Consider the following 20652-nt stretch of genomic DNA (forward strand, 5'->3'; position numbering starts at 1 on the left):
GGTTCCATATTTTTTTTTTTTTTTTAAGGTGAGTTTTCTTCAGATCATCATATTGGCTAATCTCTCTCTCTTTTTTTTTTTAATAATATTTAACTTAACTGAATTCTGCATTGGATATTATCTTCAATAAAATTAGTTAAAGTCTTTCCATTTCAATTCTAATAGCCGGCCTAGCCTTAGTTGCTTGCAGTGGAACAGCTATCTTTCTCGCTGCTAAAATTAATTCTTTATTTTTTTTTTATAATTGTTCTTACAGTTAAACTTGCAAGTCCTAAATTATGGCACACATCCGCTTGTCTTTGACCGGAATTGATTTGCTTCAAAACGTCTAATTTTGTTTTCAAATTCAGTCTTTTTCTTACATTTATAGTCTTTGTACTGCACTCAGACGTTACTTTTTCATTCTTATCGGCCATTATTAACTCTTTGAAAATGTAACTGCGTTGGTTGCATTAATTATGATACAATATTCAAGTAAACTGTCCATTACACATGATGTCTAATACTGTACTGAGTGATGACTAGATATCGGATAATTGCATATAACGCAAATATTACAAGCAATATACTTGATAATTTTTTAAAATGTTGATCTCGGAACTACGTAACAAGTCACTGTACTGCAATTAAATTAGTGTGCGAAAAAATTTCACTGAGCGTGGGAAAATTTCTGAAGTCGGTGTGAGAAACGTTTTACTGCCATTTTGCTATTCATTTTCAAGCTATTGACTCCATCAAATGAAACGATTTCGTTAAATATGCCAAAAATGCAATCTGTAAAAGAGTGTTATAGTCAGATAGGGGTTATAATATAAGAACAGCGTTATAGCGAATCAGCATAAAGCGAACTGTGTTATAACGGGGGCCTGCTGTACTTAATAAATTGGCAGCACAGTGTATATGTTGCCTTTAAATTTTACTTTTTTTTGCATTTTTATTTTACATTTCTATTTTCTTAAGAATTGCATACAGAAACAGTGAAATTCATGAATAATGGAAACTTGATTATTTTATTTCTTTTAATGATGGGGTACAGGATGTCAGTTAATCAAAAAACACATTTTATTCAGAGGATATGCATAATTCGTATATATCACAGGTGTATTAGTGGTAGTATTAGCAATGGCCACATGGTACAAGGAAGCCTATGGCTTATGCTGCACTAGCCAAAAAATAACAAAATAAAATAAAAAATAATAATAAGAAGAAAATTAAAAAAAATAATAAATAATTAATAAGAGAATAGGAAATACACAACCTACGTGTTTCCCTCCTCCGGTACGTAATTATCCAACTGACCTTTGAATTTCTTCAAACTTTCAGTCTCTGTCACCCTTGTAGGTAACTTATTTCAGTAACTTATAACTTGATGGCTAAAATGAAACTTCCGGCAATCCAATCTAAACATCTCCCCCCCCCCCCCCCGGTAACTTTAAATTATGGCCCCTAGTTCTAGAATCATTTATAACTGTGAAAATTTCGTATTTTCTTATGCCTCTGAGAGCCTTAAACACCTCAATCAAGTCCCCTCTAAGGTGCCTAGTTTCCAAGCTCTGCAACCCACATATTCAGTCTTTCCTCATATGGATGTCCTTTTGCCGATCTCACCAGGTGAGTTACCTGTCTTTGGATCCTTTCAAGAAGCACGTCTTTCTTTAGGTGTGGTCTCCATACATGAACAAAGTATTCCAAGCGTGGTCTAACAATAGCTTATAACGGGATTATGACGTCCTTATCTCTACTAGCAAATGTGCGATAATGGATAGGACACCGTGGGCCTTCCTTGCAACCTGTCTACAGGTTGGGGTGCAACATGTCATTGAAGATGCATTTCTCGCACTCACACCTAGATTTCTTCCTGCCAAATTGTGGTGCCATCAACAATGAACATGGTGAGCGTTTCCATCAAGACATCATAGTGATGGACCAAATATACAAAAGCAAATGGAGTGCCACCACGTTAGGTGATTATTGTTGGATGGTGAAAAGGAGCTGAATACAAGTGAAAGGTGAAAAGGTCCTGTGTTTGATACAAGTATGTCCATAGCTACATCTTACTGCCATATAAATAAAAAAATAAAAATAATAAATGAAAAATGTACTTTTTTCAAAAACAAGAACCAATCTGCCATTTTAAGCACCCCAAAATCTATAAAGTAAACTTACTTTCATGTCCATGACATGACCCAAAATTTGCTGTTCGGTGTTATCAATCTTGTCATAATATATTACACACAAATTAATATTAGTGGTACTGCAACTCATTTCTACACTTCTAATACTATTATTAGTATTACATTATATATATGTATCTATTATTATAAACTTTTTCTTCTTTTTATGGGATTTTTTCTGGTACTGGTATCAAGTGCATGGGGTGGTTGGTTTTGTCCAATTACAATTATTATTTTTACTGTAGGATAGTATGAGAGGCCGAGGAACTCTCATACTATTCTACAGGTGTTAAAGGACTCCAGCTTTCTGGAGATCCATGTAAGTGTTCTCCGGGAGGCCTATTATTGCTGGCTTCTTAAGGAAGCTCTTTGCCTCAATGATCAGAATGGTCATTAGTTATTCCATATGCCACTATCTTTGACTTCCTGTCTTAGGCCTGATCTTTTCTTCGTATGTTTTCTGGAGATTGCTGATGTTGGGCATTGCTGTGTCAATCAGGTAGGTAGCCCTTTCCTTCTAGATGAGGGTTATGTTTGGTCTGTGGGATTGTCTTGTCCATTATTATTGTACAGTCCCAGAACAGCCTGTGAATAGAGGTCTCTAGTATGGACTGAGGTTTGTACTTGTAATACAGTAAACTTTCTTTAGTCAGCTGGTATTTTTGTGCTAGCTTTGGCTACATTATCCTAGCACCTGGTAGTGTCTGTAAGTGTAATCCATCTAGGTAATCACCCTGCAACCTGCAGTGACGTGCTGGATTGTTTCTGTCAACACGTATGATCTGTTATTCCGGAGTCCCTGTCGATGTATTCCCAGTAGTTCCTAGTGTCGATTATCCAATCTTGGATGGCGGGTATGAATCCTTCAATCTCAGGAAAGAGCCTTCCGTTTGTGAACCAAGCATTGGAAGCCATCTTATCTATGTTTTCTTGGAGGAGGTCATTGCAGAGTCGTGGAGGTCTTCTTGTTGAGGATGAGTGTTGCGTGTGGTTTGTCTGTCTTTCTTATGTCTTGGTAGATTAGTACTGAGTTTTCCTGGAAGTAATCGTGCAGGCTCTTAACTGCCTTCTTCTCTTGTTCAATGAGGTCAGCCAAAACTCTCCTTCCTTTACAGGTTATGGTTAGTCTCTCAATGGCTGACTTTGGCTCTCTCCGTCGCCCGCGAGAAACAGTCTCCAACTTTGAGCCGACCCCTCTGCTTAAGGCTTGAATGCAAGTGACATTATCCTGCACCACACCGATTCAGTATGTTCAATATTTCTACTTCTCATCTTCATGCAGCTATTGAGATGGACTGTTTCAGCTTTGGCATCCACTGGTGGGTAGTATTTATGGGAGTAACACCACATGGTGCCATTCTCTGCCTCAGCCATCACTTTGACCTTGGGGAAGGTAGGTCCAATGAAGCAACTTTTGCAATTTTCCCCCCCTCCTACTCCGCTTTTATTTCCCTTCCCTGTGGTGGGATTTGAACCCAGGTCCATGATATTGGTGGTCCAGCATAGTAACCATTGGGTTAACTGCACCCTTTATTATTATTACATACTACTATTATTAGCAGTGGCAAAAGATGCAAGTAAGCAATACACTTCAGCCAAAAAAAACCCTATCCCAATTCATCTGTCCAATACAATCTAATATGTCTAATTCTTCCCTAAATTTATTCAAATTAACCAATTCCACAACTTCAACCACAAACATTCAATTACTCTCTGGCTGAAATCAAATTTTCACACATCATGCTGCAGCCATCCTCCTTCGTTTTCAATTTATGTTCCCTTGTGTGCATAGTCTGAGAAAGAGATATTATCCACATTAAGTTTACTTAACACATTTAAAGCCTTAAATCTCCTTTCAAGTGCCTTGCTTCCAAGTACTGCAATTTGCAGAGCTGAAGTCTTTTGTGATAAGGGTGTTCTTTTGTGAACAGCCCATGGGCTGTCAGCCTGTACAATTATCCCTAGGTCTCTTGTTCTACACCAGCTGAAGTGTGGCAGCAGCTTGCATTTTCGAATGTTAAAAATCAATTTCCACTTCTCAGCCCATCTGCCTAATTTATCTAGGTATTGTTGCAATAGCAGTATACCCTAATTACTGTTATTAACCACCCTGCTGAACTTTGTGTCATCTGCAGACTTAGACAATAAGCTTGATATTCCTTCAACAATATCATTAATAAATACTGAAAACAACAATGGGCCCAGCAATGAACCTTGAGGTACTCCACTAATAATATCAATCCAAGAATTATACAGTCGAAGCTCTACATAAAGACACCCCCAAGGAAATGAGAAAACGTTTGTTATATTTATCATATTGATCGTTTATAAAATCAGCAATAAACAAGTAAAAGCTTGAACAATTAATGTAATTCTACTACATAAGCAACATATCTATTAAGACTTAACACTTTACACTTTTTTGTTTCACTTTCGAAACATGTTGTTTCAATGGCAGAGCATATTTTAAAAGATAATAATGAAGGTGCGTGATAGCAGTTAGGCTGTGCCTGAAAAATTCAACATACAAGTTCCTTGATGAGCATCTTTCACTGAAACATCTTGTTCAACCACAGTAGGTTCTCATCTTTATCACTACAAATTTCAGAAGATTCCAGTACAGTAATACCCCAACTTACACTACCCCGACTTACGCGAACTCGGAGTTACGCAGTTCTTGATTTTTTCGTTTGGCAACACTGCCGCCCACTATCTTCAAGGTCGTTTTTCGTATGCTATCGATATACGGTGCGACGGCGGAGAGTGAGAGCGAAAGATGAACAAAATTCGACTTTTCTGCCGCATGAGCCGAACACAAGAATTTGCATTCCAACTGTCATATTTATATGTGTACGTTCGAATTCTTGCTCAACTTTTGTCGGAAATTACATCGTTTTCACGAAGAAAAAACTTTCCAGGCTTTAAGGTTTCCAAAGACCGATTGACAGTGATGGTTGGCGGGAATGCAGCTGGTGACTGCAAGCTAAAACCTCTCTTAATCTATCGCTCCGAAAACCCAAGAATTTTAAAAAATATATCTAAAATTAGCTTACCAGTGATTTGGAAGTCAAATCATAAAGCTTGGGTGACAGCTTCCGTTTTTGAGAACTGGTCTGGTCACCACTTCATACCCGAAGTCGAACGTTATTGCAAGTCTAAACAGATTCCATTTAAAGTGATTCTTCTTATTGACAATGCACCCGATCACCCTCCTGCCACCCTAATTAATTTCGACCCACGTGTGAAAGTTGTGTTTGTGCCTCCAAACACAACCAGCTTGCTTCAACTGATGGACCAGGGAGTCATCAAAACATTCAAGGCCTACTACAAGAGGCGTTCGTTTGCACGTATGAATGAAGCTATGAGACAAAATACTGAGATATCTGTTAAAGACTTTTGGAAACAATTCAATGTTTTAGATACCATAAGAATCATTGAAGAATCGTGGGATGAAATTCACAAAAAAACATTGAATGGTATCTGGAAGAAACTTTGTCCATTTTTTTTCAAAAACGAGACGAAAACAATGCCAGAAACTGATCATGTCGCTCATGTGATAGAAGAAGTTGTTAATCTTGCCAGGCAATTAGATTTGGAAGTCAATGGTGATGATGTCAACGAGCTGTTGGATTCACATAGTTAGGAGCTGACAATGAATGAGTTCATAGAGATGCGTGACCAAAACGTCACTGAAGTATCCGACATTCAGACCCAGTTCCACCAGAAAAGCACATGACAATTGCAAGCTTGACAGAAGGTCTCAGCTCAATTGAAAAGGGCTTAAAAATTTTAGAAAACAGACTCCAACGAAGAACGCGTTATAGCTAAAAAGCAAGGAATAAAAAAATTATTAGCTTGCTACGAAGAAATTCTGCGTGAAAAAAAGAAGACGCTGTGTCATCAGACGAATTTGTTAGATTTTATGAAGCCATCGACATCGAAATAACTTTTTTACGTAACTCATTTATTTTTTTAATACATATTTTGTATTAATATGTATAAAGAACGGCAATTTTATTAAATAAAACTAGTGTTTTTGTTAGTCCTTGGTCCCAATTAAATAAAATTTATATGTATTTATATGCAAAGTTGTACCCCGACTTACGCGAATTCGACTTAAGCGATTTTTGTCTAACCCACCTATTGCGTAACTTCGGGGTATTACTGTACATCTGCAATGAGTTCCTCTTCATTCGTGCATATCCTGAAACATTCAATGTCTGCATCCACTTCTGCATAATCTTTGAAGCTTACGTTTTCCTGTAAGTTTAGATGATGATGCACATACTCTTTCTATTATTTGAGAACAGTCAGATAATAGAAATTTTAATTTTTAAAGAGAGCCGCAAGAAGCATGTTTTTAAAAAAACATGCTTCTTGCGGCTCTCTTTAAAAATTAAAGCTGTGAATTACAGGCTCCGAAAAAGCGATGTGTTTGCCTTTTTATTTACCTAATTGTTATTTTATATTGTACTTTATACATAGTCTTATAGTTATAGTTACGCTGGTTATTTTTATTTTAGATAAAGAGTATTTGTAGATTACTACTTAAAATACGTAAAACCATTATTTAGTTCGAATCTTGTTGCCCATTGTTTTTGTATAGAGTAGTAGGGAATTCAAATTTTAATTGTGGTAACTAGGTAGCTCTAATGTATAATTACATAGTGTAACATTTTTTTTTTTATTTTTTTTATGAAAACCCCAAACACGAAAGGTATCAAAACCTATAGTACTTAGTACCGTGCATGTGTTGAAGGAGAAGTATGGGGGAAGGGGGATGCTGGAAACTTTGCTATAGAGACTAAACATGGGTTTCACCACTTCAAGCCTCCATCACTGCATTTAGGATTCTAATAGATGGCGTAGTATTGACAATTTATTAATTAAATTTATCGATCTTATTAATTTAAAATATCATGCACCAGACTAGAGCAGCAAAACGATAGGCACAAAGTGGCAGGAGTGCTGTGACTCAGTTCTCCCGAGCGGAGCAATTCTTCAACAAATCACAGCCTAAAAAAAATGCACAACTTGTGAAATATTTGCCAAACTCTATGGAACAAAACATGATCCAGCCAAGGAGGATGTCTTTGTGTGTGCCAGGTGCAGAGAGTGTCTATAAATTAGGCATCAACTCAGCATTCTACTGGGCGTATATGAGAGCCTAAGGTGCAGGGTAGATGCCCTTGAAGAAATTAATATGAGGGGCCCGTCAAGCTTTCAGCTGCCCAACTCAACGCCAGAGCTCACTCCTGGGCACAGGCAACACAACGGCAATCTCCAAGGCAGAATTCGCTGGTCCCAAAGGAACTAGTTATTGTTGGTGACTCTATTGTCAGGGAGACGGGGAATATATTGTGTAAAAAGGATAGATGGAACAGGAGCAGGGTATGTCTGCCAGGGGCAAAAGTTGATGATGTTGTAAAGCATATATCATCTTTTAAGGGCACAAAAGGTGATATTGTTGTACATGTTGGCACCAATGACATTAAGAGTAGGAGATCTGCAGATTTACTTAACAAGTATAGGTCAATGTTGCAAAAAAGTTGTGAGTCAGGGTTAAATTTGAAAGTGTCTGCAATTCTGCCCAGACCCAGACAATCAATTCGGCCCTGGAGGGGATGTGCAAGGCTCAAGGGGTAGAATTTTTTTCAGCGTAGTCTGTGCTTGTTAATAGGAGAGACTGCTTTTACAGGAATGCGATACACTTAAATAGAAAGGGTGCAAGAATATTTGCTGATGCTATCGAGGTAGTGTTAGGTGGGGTCGGAAAACTGATAGCTTGGGGGGATTCACAGACTGAAAGTTTAAAAGTAGCCGCAGGCAGAGGTGAAAGTGATTCTTGCACAACTTCTATTAGAATAAGTAGCGACCTGGAGCGAAGGGTGCTGGGGGTTTCAGGGACAGATTGCAGTCATCATGAAACAGGTGGGTATATGGGATGTGTGGGGGTAACTAATACGTATATGCATTGGTATACATGCATATGTATATATGCATGTATACCAATGCTAGAAGTATAGGAAATAAATTTGATGAATTTGAAGTGTTGGTCAAGACATCAAAGGCGGATATAGTTGGGATAGCAGAGATGTGGTGCCACACAGATATAAGGAATGCAGAACTGGAATTTGGGGAGTACAATATGTACAGAAAAGATAGACAGGATAGGAAGGGAGGAGGTGTAATGCTGTTAATTAAGAAAAACAAAATCAAAACAAGTGCATCCAGTTGATATAGATGAGCAGTGCACTGTTGAGTCAGTTTGGTGTGACATAAGCACTGCGAAAGCAAAAATAAGAGTAGGACTGTGTTATAGGCCTAATGACTCGAATGAGTACAATGAACAATTGTACAGAGAAATAGAGTGGGCTAGAAAATGAGAATGTCTTATAATGGGGGATCTTAACTTCCCAGATATTGACTGGAACTTGAGAGTTGGTCACTCACACACTAGTCAGACTTTTGTGGATTTATTGGATGATTGTTTTCTGCAGCAGCAGCATGTTCAGAGAGAGTAATACTCTTGATCTGGTTATCAGCAGTGTATTCGTGTATTAAGAATTTGCAGATAAAGGAACCACTAGGTGGCAGTGATCACAGTGTACTGATGTGGGATTTACTTAAAGATATAATTACCATCAGGGGTAAAGAAAGGGTAAAGGTGAGTACAGTGGTCTCAGACAGTTTTTAAATTCTGTACAGTGGGATCAACTGACAATGTTACCAACAGTAAATTCAAAATGGGATGCATTCAAGGAATTAATCGTGGATGCTACTAAAAGTTTCATACCTATTACAAAATATTGATCAAGGTTTAGGCGTAAATGGTTATCAAATGAACTAATTAGACTCGTGACAGAGAAGAAAAATGAATGGGATACATATAAATTATCAAGCGACTCAGAAGCCTATGGCAGATATAAGCCAGTCTGTAATCAGGTCACAAAAAAGGTTAGGCAGATTATGAGAAATATTTGGCAAAAGATGCTAAGAAAAACAGCAAGGATTTCTTTACTTATATAAACTCTAAAAAGAAGGGGATGAATCTGATTGGTCCACTTGATATCGATGGTTCGACTGTTGATGATCCTGCTCAGATAGCAAACAAACTGAATGAGTATTTTGCATCTACATTCACACATGATGAGTTATTAAGGTTTGAAAATGGCAGAAGGTTATCAAATTGTAGCAGGGTGCTTAATGATTTTGTAATAACTGAGAGCAAAGTGGAGGAGAAATTGTTGAAGGTAAACATAAGAAAGGCATCTGGTGTGGATGCGATCTATCCAGTTATATTAAAGGAGGCGGCAAAGCAACTAAGCAAATCCATAGCCATAATTAGTAGAGCATCCTTGGACTCAGGGGAGGTCCCCACACACTGGAGATGTGCAAATGTATCCCCAATTCACAAGGGGGATCGAAGGGTGACACGAGTAATTACAGTGCAGTTAGTTTAACTTCTGTTCCGGGTAAAATAATGGAGTCACTGTTAAATGATGCATTGCAGAATCATCTAGATAAGACTGCAGCAATGATTCAGACACAGCATGGGTTTGTTAAGGGAAAGTCTTGTCTGGCAAATTTGATAGGGCATTACGATTTGGTTACAAAGGAACTGGATGCAAAAAATAATTTTGATATCATATATTTGGATTTCAGGAAAGCTTTTGACACTGTTGCGCATGAAGACTATTGTACAAATTGGAGCAGAATGATATTAAGGGTAAGTTGCTACAATGGATAAATGGATTGTTGAGTAGGAGAAGACAGAGGGTGGTAATCAATTGGTGCTGCTCTTCGTGGACTAATGTTATTAGTGGAGTCCCACAGGGTTCGGTGTTGGGTCCTCTGTTGTTTTGTATATTTATCAATGATATTGATGAAGGTATATCAGGCTTAATGTCGAAGTTTGCAGATGATACAAAGGTTGGCAGGGTTGTTAATGACAGTAATAACAGTGTGCTACTGCAACAGGATCTAGATAATTTGGGCAAATGGGATAAGAAGTGGCAATTGAAGTTTAACCTTGACAAATGCAAAGTACTGCATATCGGTAGAAGTTTTTTTTTTTTTTTTTTTGATTTGGTAGTTGTTGGCGCATCGGCTTCTGTGGCCATATTGCACCTCCCAAGGTTTTTGCAGTACTTTGATCCAAGCCCGAGGCGGGAATCGAACCCGCGACCTTTGGGTTGCCGGGCAGGTACTTTACCCACTCGGCTAGCCCGGTCGGCTCGGTAGAAGTAACCCCAGAGAAATGTACCAACTGTGTGGTACTACACAGTTAAGGTGGTAGAAAATGAAAAAGACGTGGGAGTAATTGTGCAGTCAGATATGAAGTTTTCTGAGCAGTGCAGACAGGCTGTCAGAGCAGATCACAGGGTGTTATTAATGATATACAGGAATTTTGCTATCAGGGAAAAGGAGGTGAATATCCCTTTGTATAAGGCAATGGTCAGGTTACACCTTGAGTACTGCATACAGGTCGGAAGCCTCATTTTGGGAAGGATGTAGAGTTGCTTGAGCGAGTACAAAGAAGGTCTACAAGATTAGTGAGCGTAACAAAGGGGTCCTCTTATCAAGAAAGACTTAAGTTCTGCAAATTTCAGCGGTTGGACTAGGCACCTGCGCGAGATGATCTGATTGAGGTTTATAAGGTCTTGAATGGGTTGAGCAGGCTCAATTCTGATGGAATTCTTCTACTTTTCAGATTACAAACCTAAGGGGGCATAAATTCAAATTAAGAAAAGACAGATGTAGAATAGATGTGCGAAAATTTGCCTTTAGCCAGCAGGTGGTTAATTGCTGGAATAAAACTTCCATCTGTCGTTGTGGAAGTTGATAGGTTAAATAAATTTAAGGAGGAACTGGACAGGCATTTGGAGGGAATGGTGTGATTTTTTTTTTTTTTTTTTTGGCTGATGCTGCATAAGTTCATACACTTGCTTTCTTGCATCACATGCCACTAGTACTACTACTACTACTATGTGAAACTTCCCGCATTGCATCATTCAAGGTGGTAAATTCAGCATGTCTGAAGCAGTTGGCAATCACTTTTTCAAAAACTTCATCACATGCTGAAACACATAAATACACTGCTTGCAGGATGTCGATTTTGCATTGAATTTTGCTTTCAAGAAATAGATAGCACAGTTCTGTTTAATAGTATTCTTCAGTAGTTTTTCTTAAAACACTAGATTACATCTTAATTAAGTGACTGAAGAACTGACGTAATATTTGGTGGTAGGTGATTGCACATAGGTCATTTACTTGATTTGAGGCGTGCAGTTATCCACAAACAGCAAAATTTTTTTATTCTTCTCATTTATCCTGCGATCTAAGTCTGATCCATTCTCTGTAGATTTGTGATGTCTTTTGGTTTGCTCAATACATAGTTGGTAATGTCTTCAAACCTTCAAAGCATCAAGGCTTCTCAGCTTTCCCAATGATTAAAAGAGGAAGCTTCTCTGTGCCATACATGTTTGCTGCTATGAAAACAGTAATCTGTTGTTTGGCCCTTTTTACCACTACATTTCTTGCCTTTAAATGTAAGTGTTTTATCTGGTAGCAATTTAAAAAAAGGAGTCCAGCATTTCATTAGTGTTGAAGATGTCATTGTGGTTATATGTCAGCAAATCATTTTTTAAATGATTTTCCTTCTATTCCTTTCTAGCGTCAATGTTCACAGCTGCACTTTTGCCATACACTTTTTTTGAAAGACAGGCCATGACAAGTCTTAAATTTCTGGAACCATCCACATGAACTTTGAAATTCTTCGACATCCATTCAATGCCTAATTGATTCAGCCTTAGCCTTTAAAAGATTATAGTCTATGGGAACATATTTTTCATGTATCATCATTAGCCATTCCAAAAGTATGTTTTCAAGATCCGGATATTTTGCCTTTCATGCTCAAATCCTAATCAGTGCAGCAGATTACTCTAAACTTGCAATATTTTCCCAACCTTTCAGAATAGTGCACAGAGTACTCTTAGGAATGTGAAACTGCTTGGCGATGCCAAACAGTTTGACATTCCTAAGAGTACTCTGTGCACTATTTTACAGCTTGCAAAATCCCAATTTTTTCTGCAATTGGCAAAGCTATCCACTTTCTTGGAGCCATACCAACAAGTATAGACTCTAACTAATGAAATTAACTTCTAACCAATCTTCATTTCATTACCTCACTGCATGAAAAGTGTGGGAAATATTAACAAATGATTTCTCATGGTCAGGATGCAAGTTCATTAATTATTTCAATATATTTGAAGCATTCTGTCATTTTTAAATGCGAATGTTGTAATAAAAAAGTAAAAAAATTCAGATTAAGAGGCAGAGATTTATGGTCCTTATAGAGAAATCCTTTTATTTTTAATGTCATTATACTGAATGTAAAAAAAAATTAGGTTAATGAGAAATTGGCCGGGACCAACCACAAAGGACGTTATAATGGGTTGGGACATTAAAAAGAGGGTTGCTATAAAGAGTTTCAACTGTATATGTATACATATATAATGTATTATATATGGTAGCCATATATTACCACCCTCTATTTTTCACTCAACTGTCCCTTAATTCTTAACAGCAACTCGCCCTTAATGCCACACTACTCCAATTTGTATAGTAGTTCTTTGTGTGGAATAGTGCAAAAATCTTTAATGAAATCTAAATATATGATGTCACAATTATTATTTCCAGTTCCTTTGTTACTGCATTGCAATAGCTAATCAAACTGGTCAGACAGGATCCCCACCCGTTAACAAACCCATGCTGTGATTTCCATATAATTCCATTCCTGTTAAGGTGATCCTGCAATACTTCTTTAATCGCTGACTCCATTATTTTACCTGGAACAGAAGTCAAGCTTACAGGTCTATAATTGCTTATCTTCCCTTTGATCCCCCTTGTGAATAGTAGACATGTTTGCACACCTTCAATCTGTATTATCCTCCCCCAAACCCAAGGATGCTCTAATAATTATGGTCAAAGATTTTTTTATTTCTTTTAATATAACTGGACAGATCCCATAAACTCCAGGTACTTTATATTTATTTTCAGTTTCAGGAATTTCACTTCTATTTTCTTCTCAGTTATAAAAAAAACCACTATGTAGTTTTTTCTGGTGGTACACGTTGAAAAATGGACATGTTAACCATTTACAATAAAATGTTTTGTATACCTAGAGTACTCAAAGCTATAAATAAGTACTCAAATGATACTTACTTTAACTTCATCACAGTTTATAACTTTATGTGTCTTTTTCTTCTCTTTAAAATCACTAAAAAGATATAAAAAGTTGTAAGGGTTACTTCTATACAACACAATACATCATGAAAACAGAATATAATCAAATAAACTAAGTTTAACACACTGTTTGGCTCTTGAACTGGGTAAACAGGTCTCAGATGGCAATTTGAGTTAGGCATGTTGTTAAATCATTCAAAACCCAAATTATAATATATTTATTCATCACCAAAACTTGTAAAAAAAAAAAAAAAAAAAAAAAAAAAAAAAGCTTTGCGAATTATCTCGTAGTTGGTGTATGTAATAGAAAATTCTTTGTGGCAGCCAACTACAAGTTAACTCGATTAACTCAGATGTATTGTTACTTGCAGAATTCACTGTATATGAGTCAGTGTTGTACGTAAATCTGTAGTAGTGACACAGACTTGGTCGTGTACATTGTATTTAGTACTTTGTTACATGTTCCCCCCCCCCCAAAAAAAAACATGGATACCACTGACCGAAGAAGAAGCGACCACTGAACGAAGGAGAGCTTGAGCTCTATGCTAATATGAGTGACTTGAATTTGAAGAGATTTTTGATGAGTCGTATGGTTCTGGTTCTGACAGTGAAACTTATGAAACTTTTAACGATTCAAGTAAGGATAGCAAAGATGAAGCCAGCTCCCAGTCTGAAGGTAATCCTAATTCTCTGCAGGCAAGTACATCAAATAATGACACTAATTTGTGGAATGAAATAGCACAAGATCCTCCACACCCTACCATGGAATATTGTTCCCACATCTGGGGTGGTGCCCCAAAACCTCTCTCAGGCTTCTTGATTCTGTTCAGAAGAGGGCAGTTAGGTTAATTAATGATTTATCTCTAACAGAGTCTCTCCACTCACTGTCTCATAGACATACTGTTTCTGCTGCATGCCTCTTCTACAGATATTCCTATGGGCACTGTTCTTCTCAGCTGGCTTCTATAATTCCCGCTCTCTCTCTCTTTCTCTCAAAACAGTCCGAACACGTGCCGCCACCAGCCAACATCCATTTACTGTCCAACTTCAAACTCACAGAACCAACTTTTCATCTTCCTTGTTTATTCATTCAACTGCCGTTTTCTGGAACAACCTTCCTTCATACGTATTTCCTGAAAATTACAGTCTACAGAAGTTCAAGTCCAATGTCAAAAAATATCTTCTTTCGTCTTCTCAACCTCCAACCCAAGCACGGTACTAAGTACTATAGGTTCTAATACCTCTCATGTTTGGGCTTTACATAAAAAAAAAAAAACAAAACAAGATCCTCCACAATTTATTTTTGAAGAGAATGTTGATTTGAAAATGGACACAACAGAATTTAGTGTACAAAAATTGGTAGACCTATATTTTTCGGAAGAATTTCTTACATTATTAGTTGAACAAACTAATTTATACGCTTTGCAAGAAACTAAAAATTTTTGGACGATCGCGAAAATCTGCCAGGTCATCAAGATGGAAGGACACCGATCTTACAAATGGGTCCTTATTCTTTTCCTTCAATAGAGCATTACTGGAGTACAAGTGCATTCCATAATGTTCTGTTTTGGCAATCATTTATGAATCAAAATAGATTCCAGTTGATATTATAGTTTCACTTTGCAGATAATTCATCACAATCTGCTGCAGGCTATACAAAGTAAGACCAATTTTGAATCATTTCAATAAAGTTATGTGCAATAATTACATACCAAATAAAAACATCTGTATTGATGAGTAGATGATGTTGTGGAATGGGAGATTGAATTTCTGCCAGTGTACAAAAAATAAAAAGCACAAATACGGAATCAAACTTTACGAACTGTGCGAGTCTGATGGCCTTGTTATGAAAATAAAAATTTACTCTGGTAAATTAGAAGAAACTGAACAAAACATAGGTCATGCTGCTGAAGTTGTGCCATACTTGCTTGAGGACTACTTAGACAAGGGATATGTATTATGTATGGACAATTTTTATAATTCTGTTGCTCTGACAAATTTGGTGTCTGCTCAAAAAACTTAAGTATGTGCAACATTACACACCAACAGAAAAGAAAATCCAAAAGATTTGGTGATGTGAAAATTGAAGAAAGGGAAGTTGTATGGCAATGAAATGGCCCTGTTGTAGTATATAAGTGGAGGGATAAAAGAGAAGTTCTCAATATTTCTAACAAACACGTTGAAATGGTTGAGGTACGCAAGTGGAATGGAAAATTTTGATAAAACCAAGCATATTCAAGATTACAATAGCAGAATGTCTGGCACAGATTGATCGGATCAAATGCTCTTGTATTATTCAGCGCTAAGAAAAACCACCAGATAACTGAAAAAAATTGCATTACATATTATAGAAATATATATACATAAAGCATACATACTATAGAAATATATATACATAAAGCATACATATTATAGAAATATATATACATAAAGAAAAAATTTTAAACGTTCCAAAGAAGATTAGGTCTGAACATGAAATTCATTATTTATAGGATATACCACCAACAGGGGAGGGGGGGGGGGACGCCCGACTAAGGCACCATGTACAAGAAATAAAAAATGCAGTAAAACACGCTATTATTGTCCAGTGTGCCAAGAGAAGCCAGCTCTTTGTGTGGAAGGATGTTTCAAGAAATATCACAAATAACCAATATTATTTTCATGAGTTTTGCACGTATTTGTTACAAATATACTCATACCCGCGCCCGAAAGGCAAGTCATACTAGTCTCAGTTAACTCGTATGCTGTGTCCTGGAACAGAGTGCCAAATACGAGTTAACTTGTATTTGGCAGTCAACCTCGTATTTGAGAGGCTTCAAGCAAACCTCATATTTGAGAGGTTTGCTTGATGCTGCTGATGTCTATGTAATGCAAAAAAAAAAAAAACTGAATCTTAAATAAGAAATTAACGGAAATCATAAAATGATAAGAAAGAATTAAAAGAACACAGGTATAAAAGTATGATTTTTGGAGGGAAACCCACACTTACCTACATCCAAAATATTCTATTTCTATAGCACTTCTAAAAACCACCAAGCATTCACTGCTGCTCATATACAACTGATGATAGAACGGTTCTGTCATAGGTTGTATATGAACAAACAAAGAGAATCATATGCCACTGCTAATTAACATTAGCAGTGGCATAAGGTTCTAGTAAGCAAGCTTATACAGTATCAGCCAAAAAAAAAAAAAAAAAAACCTTCCCATTTCACCCATCCATTTGATCCAAATGTTAGTCCAGTTCTTCCTTTAATTTATTTAAGCTATCAACTTCTATGACAGATGGAAGCTTGTTCCAGCAACCAACCACCCGCTGCCTATAGGCAAATTTCTAAACATCCATTCTACAATTGTCTTTGCTCAATTTGAATTATGTCCCCTCAGGTGCATAATCTGAGCAAGAGGAAGAATTCCATCAATGTTGAGTTTGCTCAAACCATTCAAGGCCTAATACACCTGAATCACATCATTTCGCAGGTGCATAGTCTTCAGAGGCTGCAATTTACAGAACTTAAGCCTTTCTTGGTAAGAACAACCCTTTGTTCCATTCATCAATCTTGTTGCCCTTCTCCGTACTCATTCCAGAAGCTCCACATCCTAAAATGAGGCCTCCAGACCTGTATGCAGTACTCAAGGAGTGGTCTGACCACTGCTTTATACAAAGGGATAATCACCTCTTAATCCTTGCTAGCAAAATTCCTGATCTCCATGAGTTGCATGTCTGCACTGCTCTGAAAACTTCATATCTGACTGCACAACGGCCTCAAGGTCCCTTTCATTGTCCACTACCTTGAGTGTAGTACAACACAGTTGGTACATTACTCTGGGTTACTGCTACCCATATGCAGTACTTTGCATTTGTCAATGTTAAACTTCAGTAACTACCTCTCAACCCAAATGCCAAATTTTTCTAGATCTTATTGAAGTAGCATACAGTCATTAACCACCCTGCCAACTTTTGTATCATCTGCAGACTTAGACATTAATCCCGACATATCATTATCAATATCATTAATAAATACAGAAAACAACAATGGGCCAGGCACTGAACCCAGGAGGAATACACATTAATTCACAAAGAGCAGGGCCCATTGATAACAATTCTCTCCCTTCCCCACTCAACCATCTCTTTATCCATAGCAGTAACTTGCCCTTCATGCCATATTGCTTCAATTTGCACAGCAGTCTTCCATGTGCAACGGTATCAAAAGCTTTCCTGAAATCCAAGCATATGATATCAAAATAATTTTTTGCTTCCAGTTCCTTTGTGACCATATTGTAATATTCAATCAAATTGTTCAGACAAGACTTCCCCTTAACAAACCCATGCTGTGTATGAACTATTACTGCAGTTATCTAGATGATCCTGCAGTGCTTCTATAACCAGTAACTCCATTATTTTCCCCAGAACAGAAGTCAAACTAATAGGTCAATAATTATTTGTGTCACCCTTTGATCCCCTTTGTGAATTGGGGATACAATTTGCACATCTCCAGTCCATGAGGTCCTCCCCTGAATCCAAGGATGCTCTCATAATTATGTCTAAGAGTTTGCTTACTTCCTTTGTCGCCTCCTTTAGTATAACTGGATAGATCCGTTCCACCCAAGGTGCCTTTCTTATGTTTAACATCAACAATTTCTCCTCCACTTTGCTTTCATTATTACAAAATTATTTAGCTCTCTGTTTGAGTTTCATCACCTTCTAGCCTCCACTTCCCTACAGAATTCCTCACGTGTGAACATAAATGCAAAAACTCATTCAGTTTGTCAGCTACCTGAGCAGGATCATCAACAGTCGAACCATCGATATCAAGTGGACAAATCTGATTCATCCCCTTCCTTCTAGAGTTTACTTAAGTAAAGAAGTCTTTGTTGTTTTTCTTTATATCCTTTGCCAAAGATTTCTCAAAATCTGGCAATGTTTGCCTAACCTTCTTTGTGACTTGATTACAGACTAGCTTATATCTACCATAGGCTTCTGTGTCGCCTGATAATTTATATGCATCTCATGCATTTTTCTTCTCTGCCATGTGTTTCATTAGTTCATCTGACATCCATTAAGGCCTAAACCTTGAACGGCATTTCTTAGCAGCTATGAAAAGCTACTAGGAATGCCTCCAGGAATCTTTTAAATAAATTACATCTTTTAAGTAAATCCCACATTAGTACACTGTGACACTGACACCCAGTGGTTCCTTTGTCTGCAGATTCTTAATGCATGAATAATCACTGCTTATAGTCAGATCAAGAGTATTACTCCCTCTGGTTACTTTTCGAACAAGCTGTTATAGAAAACAATCATCCAGTAAATCCACAAAAGTCTTGCTAATGTGTGAGTGATCAACCCCCAAATTACAGTCAATATCTGGAAAGTTATAATCCCCCATTATAAGACATTCTGATTTACTGGCCCACTCTATTTCTCTGTACTGTTGTTCACTGCACTCATCAGTCATTAGGCCTATAACACACTCCTACTCTCATTTTTACTTTCCCAGTGCTTATGTCACACTAAACTGACTCAACATTACACTGTCCACCCATATTAACTGATAAAATCTAAGGGATGCACTCCCTTAGATTTTATGTGTTTCTTAACTAACAGTATAACTCCTGCTTCTTTCCTATCCTGTCCTTTTGTACACAGTTTACTCCCCATATACAAATTCTTTATCCCTTATAGTATGAACCAGAGCTATAATGCTCAATACGTTCTACGTTGATATCAATATTTGTAAAAGAATAAGAGAAGTTTACCTCAATATGATAGGTAGAACACTTCCATATGATACTCTCCAGATATTAAAACGAAAACAATTTTAAAAATTCGAAAATCTTACATTACAGTAAGACATAATTAACAATAATTAAATATCAAATGAACACAATTAAAAAATTTATTTAATGTTTTGCATTTTTTCATTAAATTAAATTTTTACTTAATTTTTAACTATTGTTAATTATTTCTTACTGTAATGTAAGATTTTCGATTTTTTTAAAAATTGTTTTTGTTTTAATTTCTGGAGAGTATCATACGGAAGTGTTCTATGTATCATATTGAAGTAAACTTCTCTTATTCTTTTACAAATATTTATCCCTTATATAAGAGTGACACTTCATCTCTGATATCCCAACAACATCCATCTTTGATATCTTGACCAGGACTTGAAATTAATCAAATTTATTTACCACACTCCTAGTATTGGTGTATATGCTAATATACATGCACTTGTTCTTAATCTTAGTCACCCTAACACAGTTACCCTACACAAGTAAATACATGTGTTAGTTACTATAACACATTGTATGCTAGTACAACTTGTTAATAGCCAGCACCTTGCTTTCCAGGCTGCTGCTCATTCCAATAGAAGCAGTGAAAGAATCACTTTCACCCCTGCCTGCGGCTACTGTTAATCTATTAGTCTGTGAATCCCTCTCCATCCCCGAAGCTAGCAGTTTTCTGACCCACTAACACTACCTGATAGAGAAAACTAATATGCAGAAAACACAACCCCCCCTTTTCTTTCTATATGGTAGCAGCATTATTAGTAGTGGCAAAAGCAAGAAAGCAAAGCTTACACAGCATCATCATCATCATAAAAAAATAAATAAATAAATAAATAAAAAAATAAAAAATTCCCACATTACCTGTCCATCCCGTCTAATAGTTTGTTTAGTTCTTACTTGAACGTATTCAAACTAACCACTTCTACAACAGCAGCTGGAAGTCAAAAAATTAACTACCTGGCTGAAGACAAACTTTGGCATATCTATCTTGCAACTTCCTTCCTCAATTTGAATTTATGCTCCCCTGCCTCATATATGTAGTTTGAGCAAGAGGAAGCATCCACCATCATCAAAGCTTACTTCATCTATTCAAAGCCTTAAACACCTCATTCAGATCCCCCTAATCCTGAGATGCTGCAAGTGGCAAAAGTGAAGCCCCTCTTGGTAAGAGAACTCTTTTGTTCCGCTCCTAATTGCATTACTATTTACTACAGCCATTCCAACAGATACAGATCCTTTCTAAAATGAGGCCTCTGCACCTGTATGCAGTATTTGAAATGTATCCTAACCATTACCTTATACAATGGAATAATCACCTCCTGCTGGCAAAATTCCCATATATCACTGACAACAAATCCCCATGACCTGTCCTGGCAGCCTGTCTGCACTCTGGGGAGAACTTCATATCTGATTGCACAATTACACTCGGGTCTTTTTTTCA

General features: G+C 37.0%; 1 protein-coding gene across 1 annotated transcript in view; it reads right to left on the reverse strand.

Annotated features, from left to right (window-relative positions):
- Positions 1 to 20652, reverse strand: part of LOC150087048 (dnaJ homolog subfamily C member 21) — a 374824-nt gene that overhangs the window by 91192 nt on the left and 262980 nt on the right. Inside the window, exon 11 of the mRNA XM_090372359.1 lies at positions 13401 to 13455. Within this exon, the coding sequence (XP_090228485.1) occupies positions 13401 to 13455 (55 nt within the window). The remainder of the gene's footprint in view (positions 1 to 13400; positions 13456 to 20652) is intronic.

This window comes from Mastigoproctus giganteus, chromosome 4, assembly GCF_048544385.1.
Source record: "Mastigoproctus giganteus isolate SK-2022 chromosome 4, ASM4854438v1, whole genome shotgun sequence".
NCBI lineage: Eukaryota > Metazoa > Arthropoda > Arachnida > Uropygi > Thelyphonidae > Mastigoproctus > Mastigoproctus giganteus.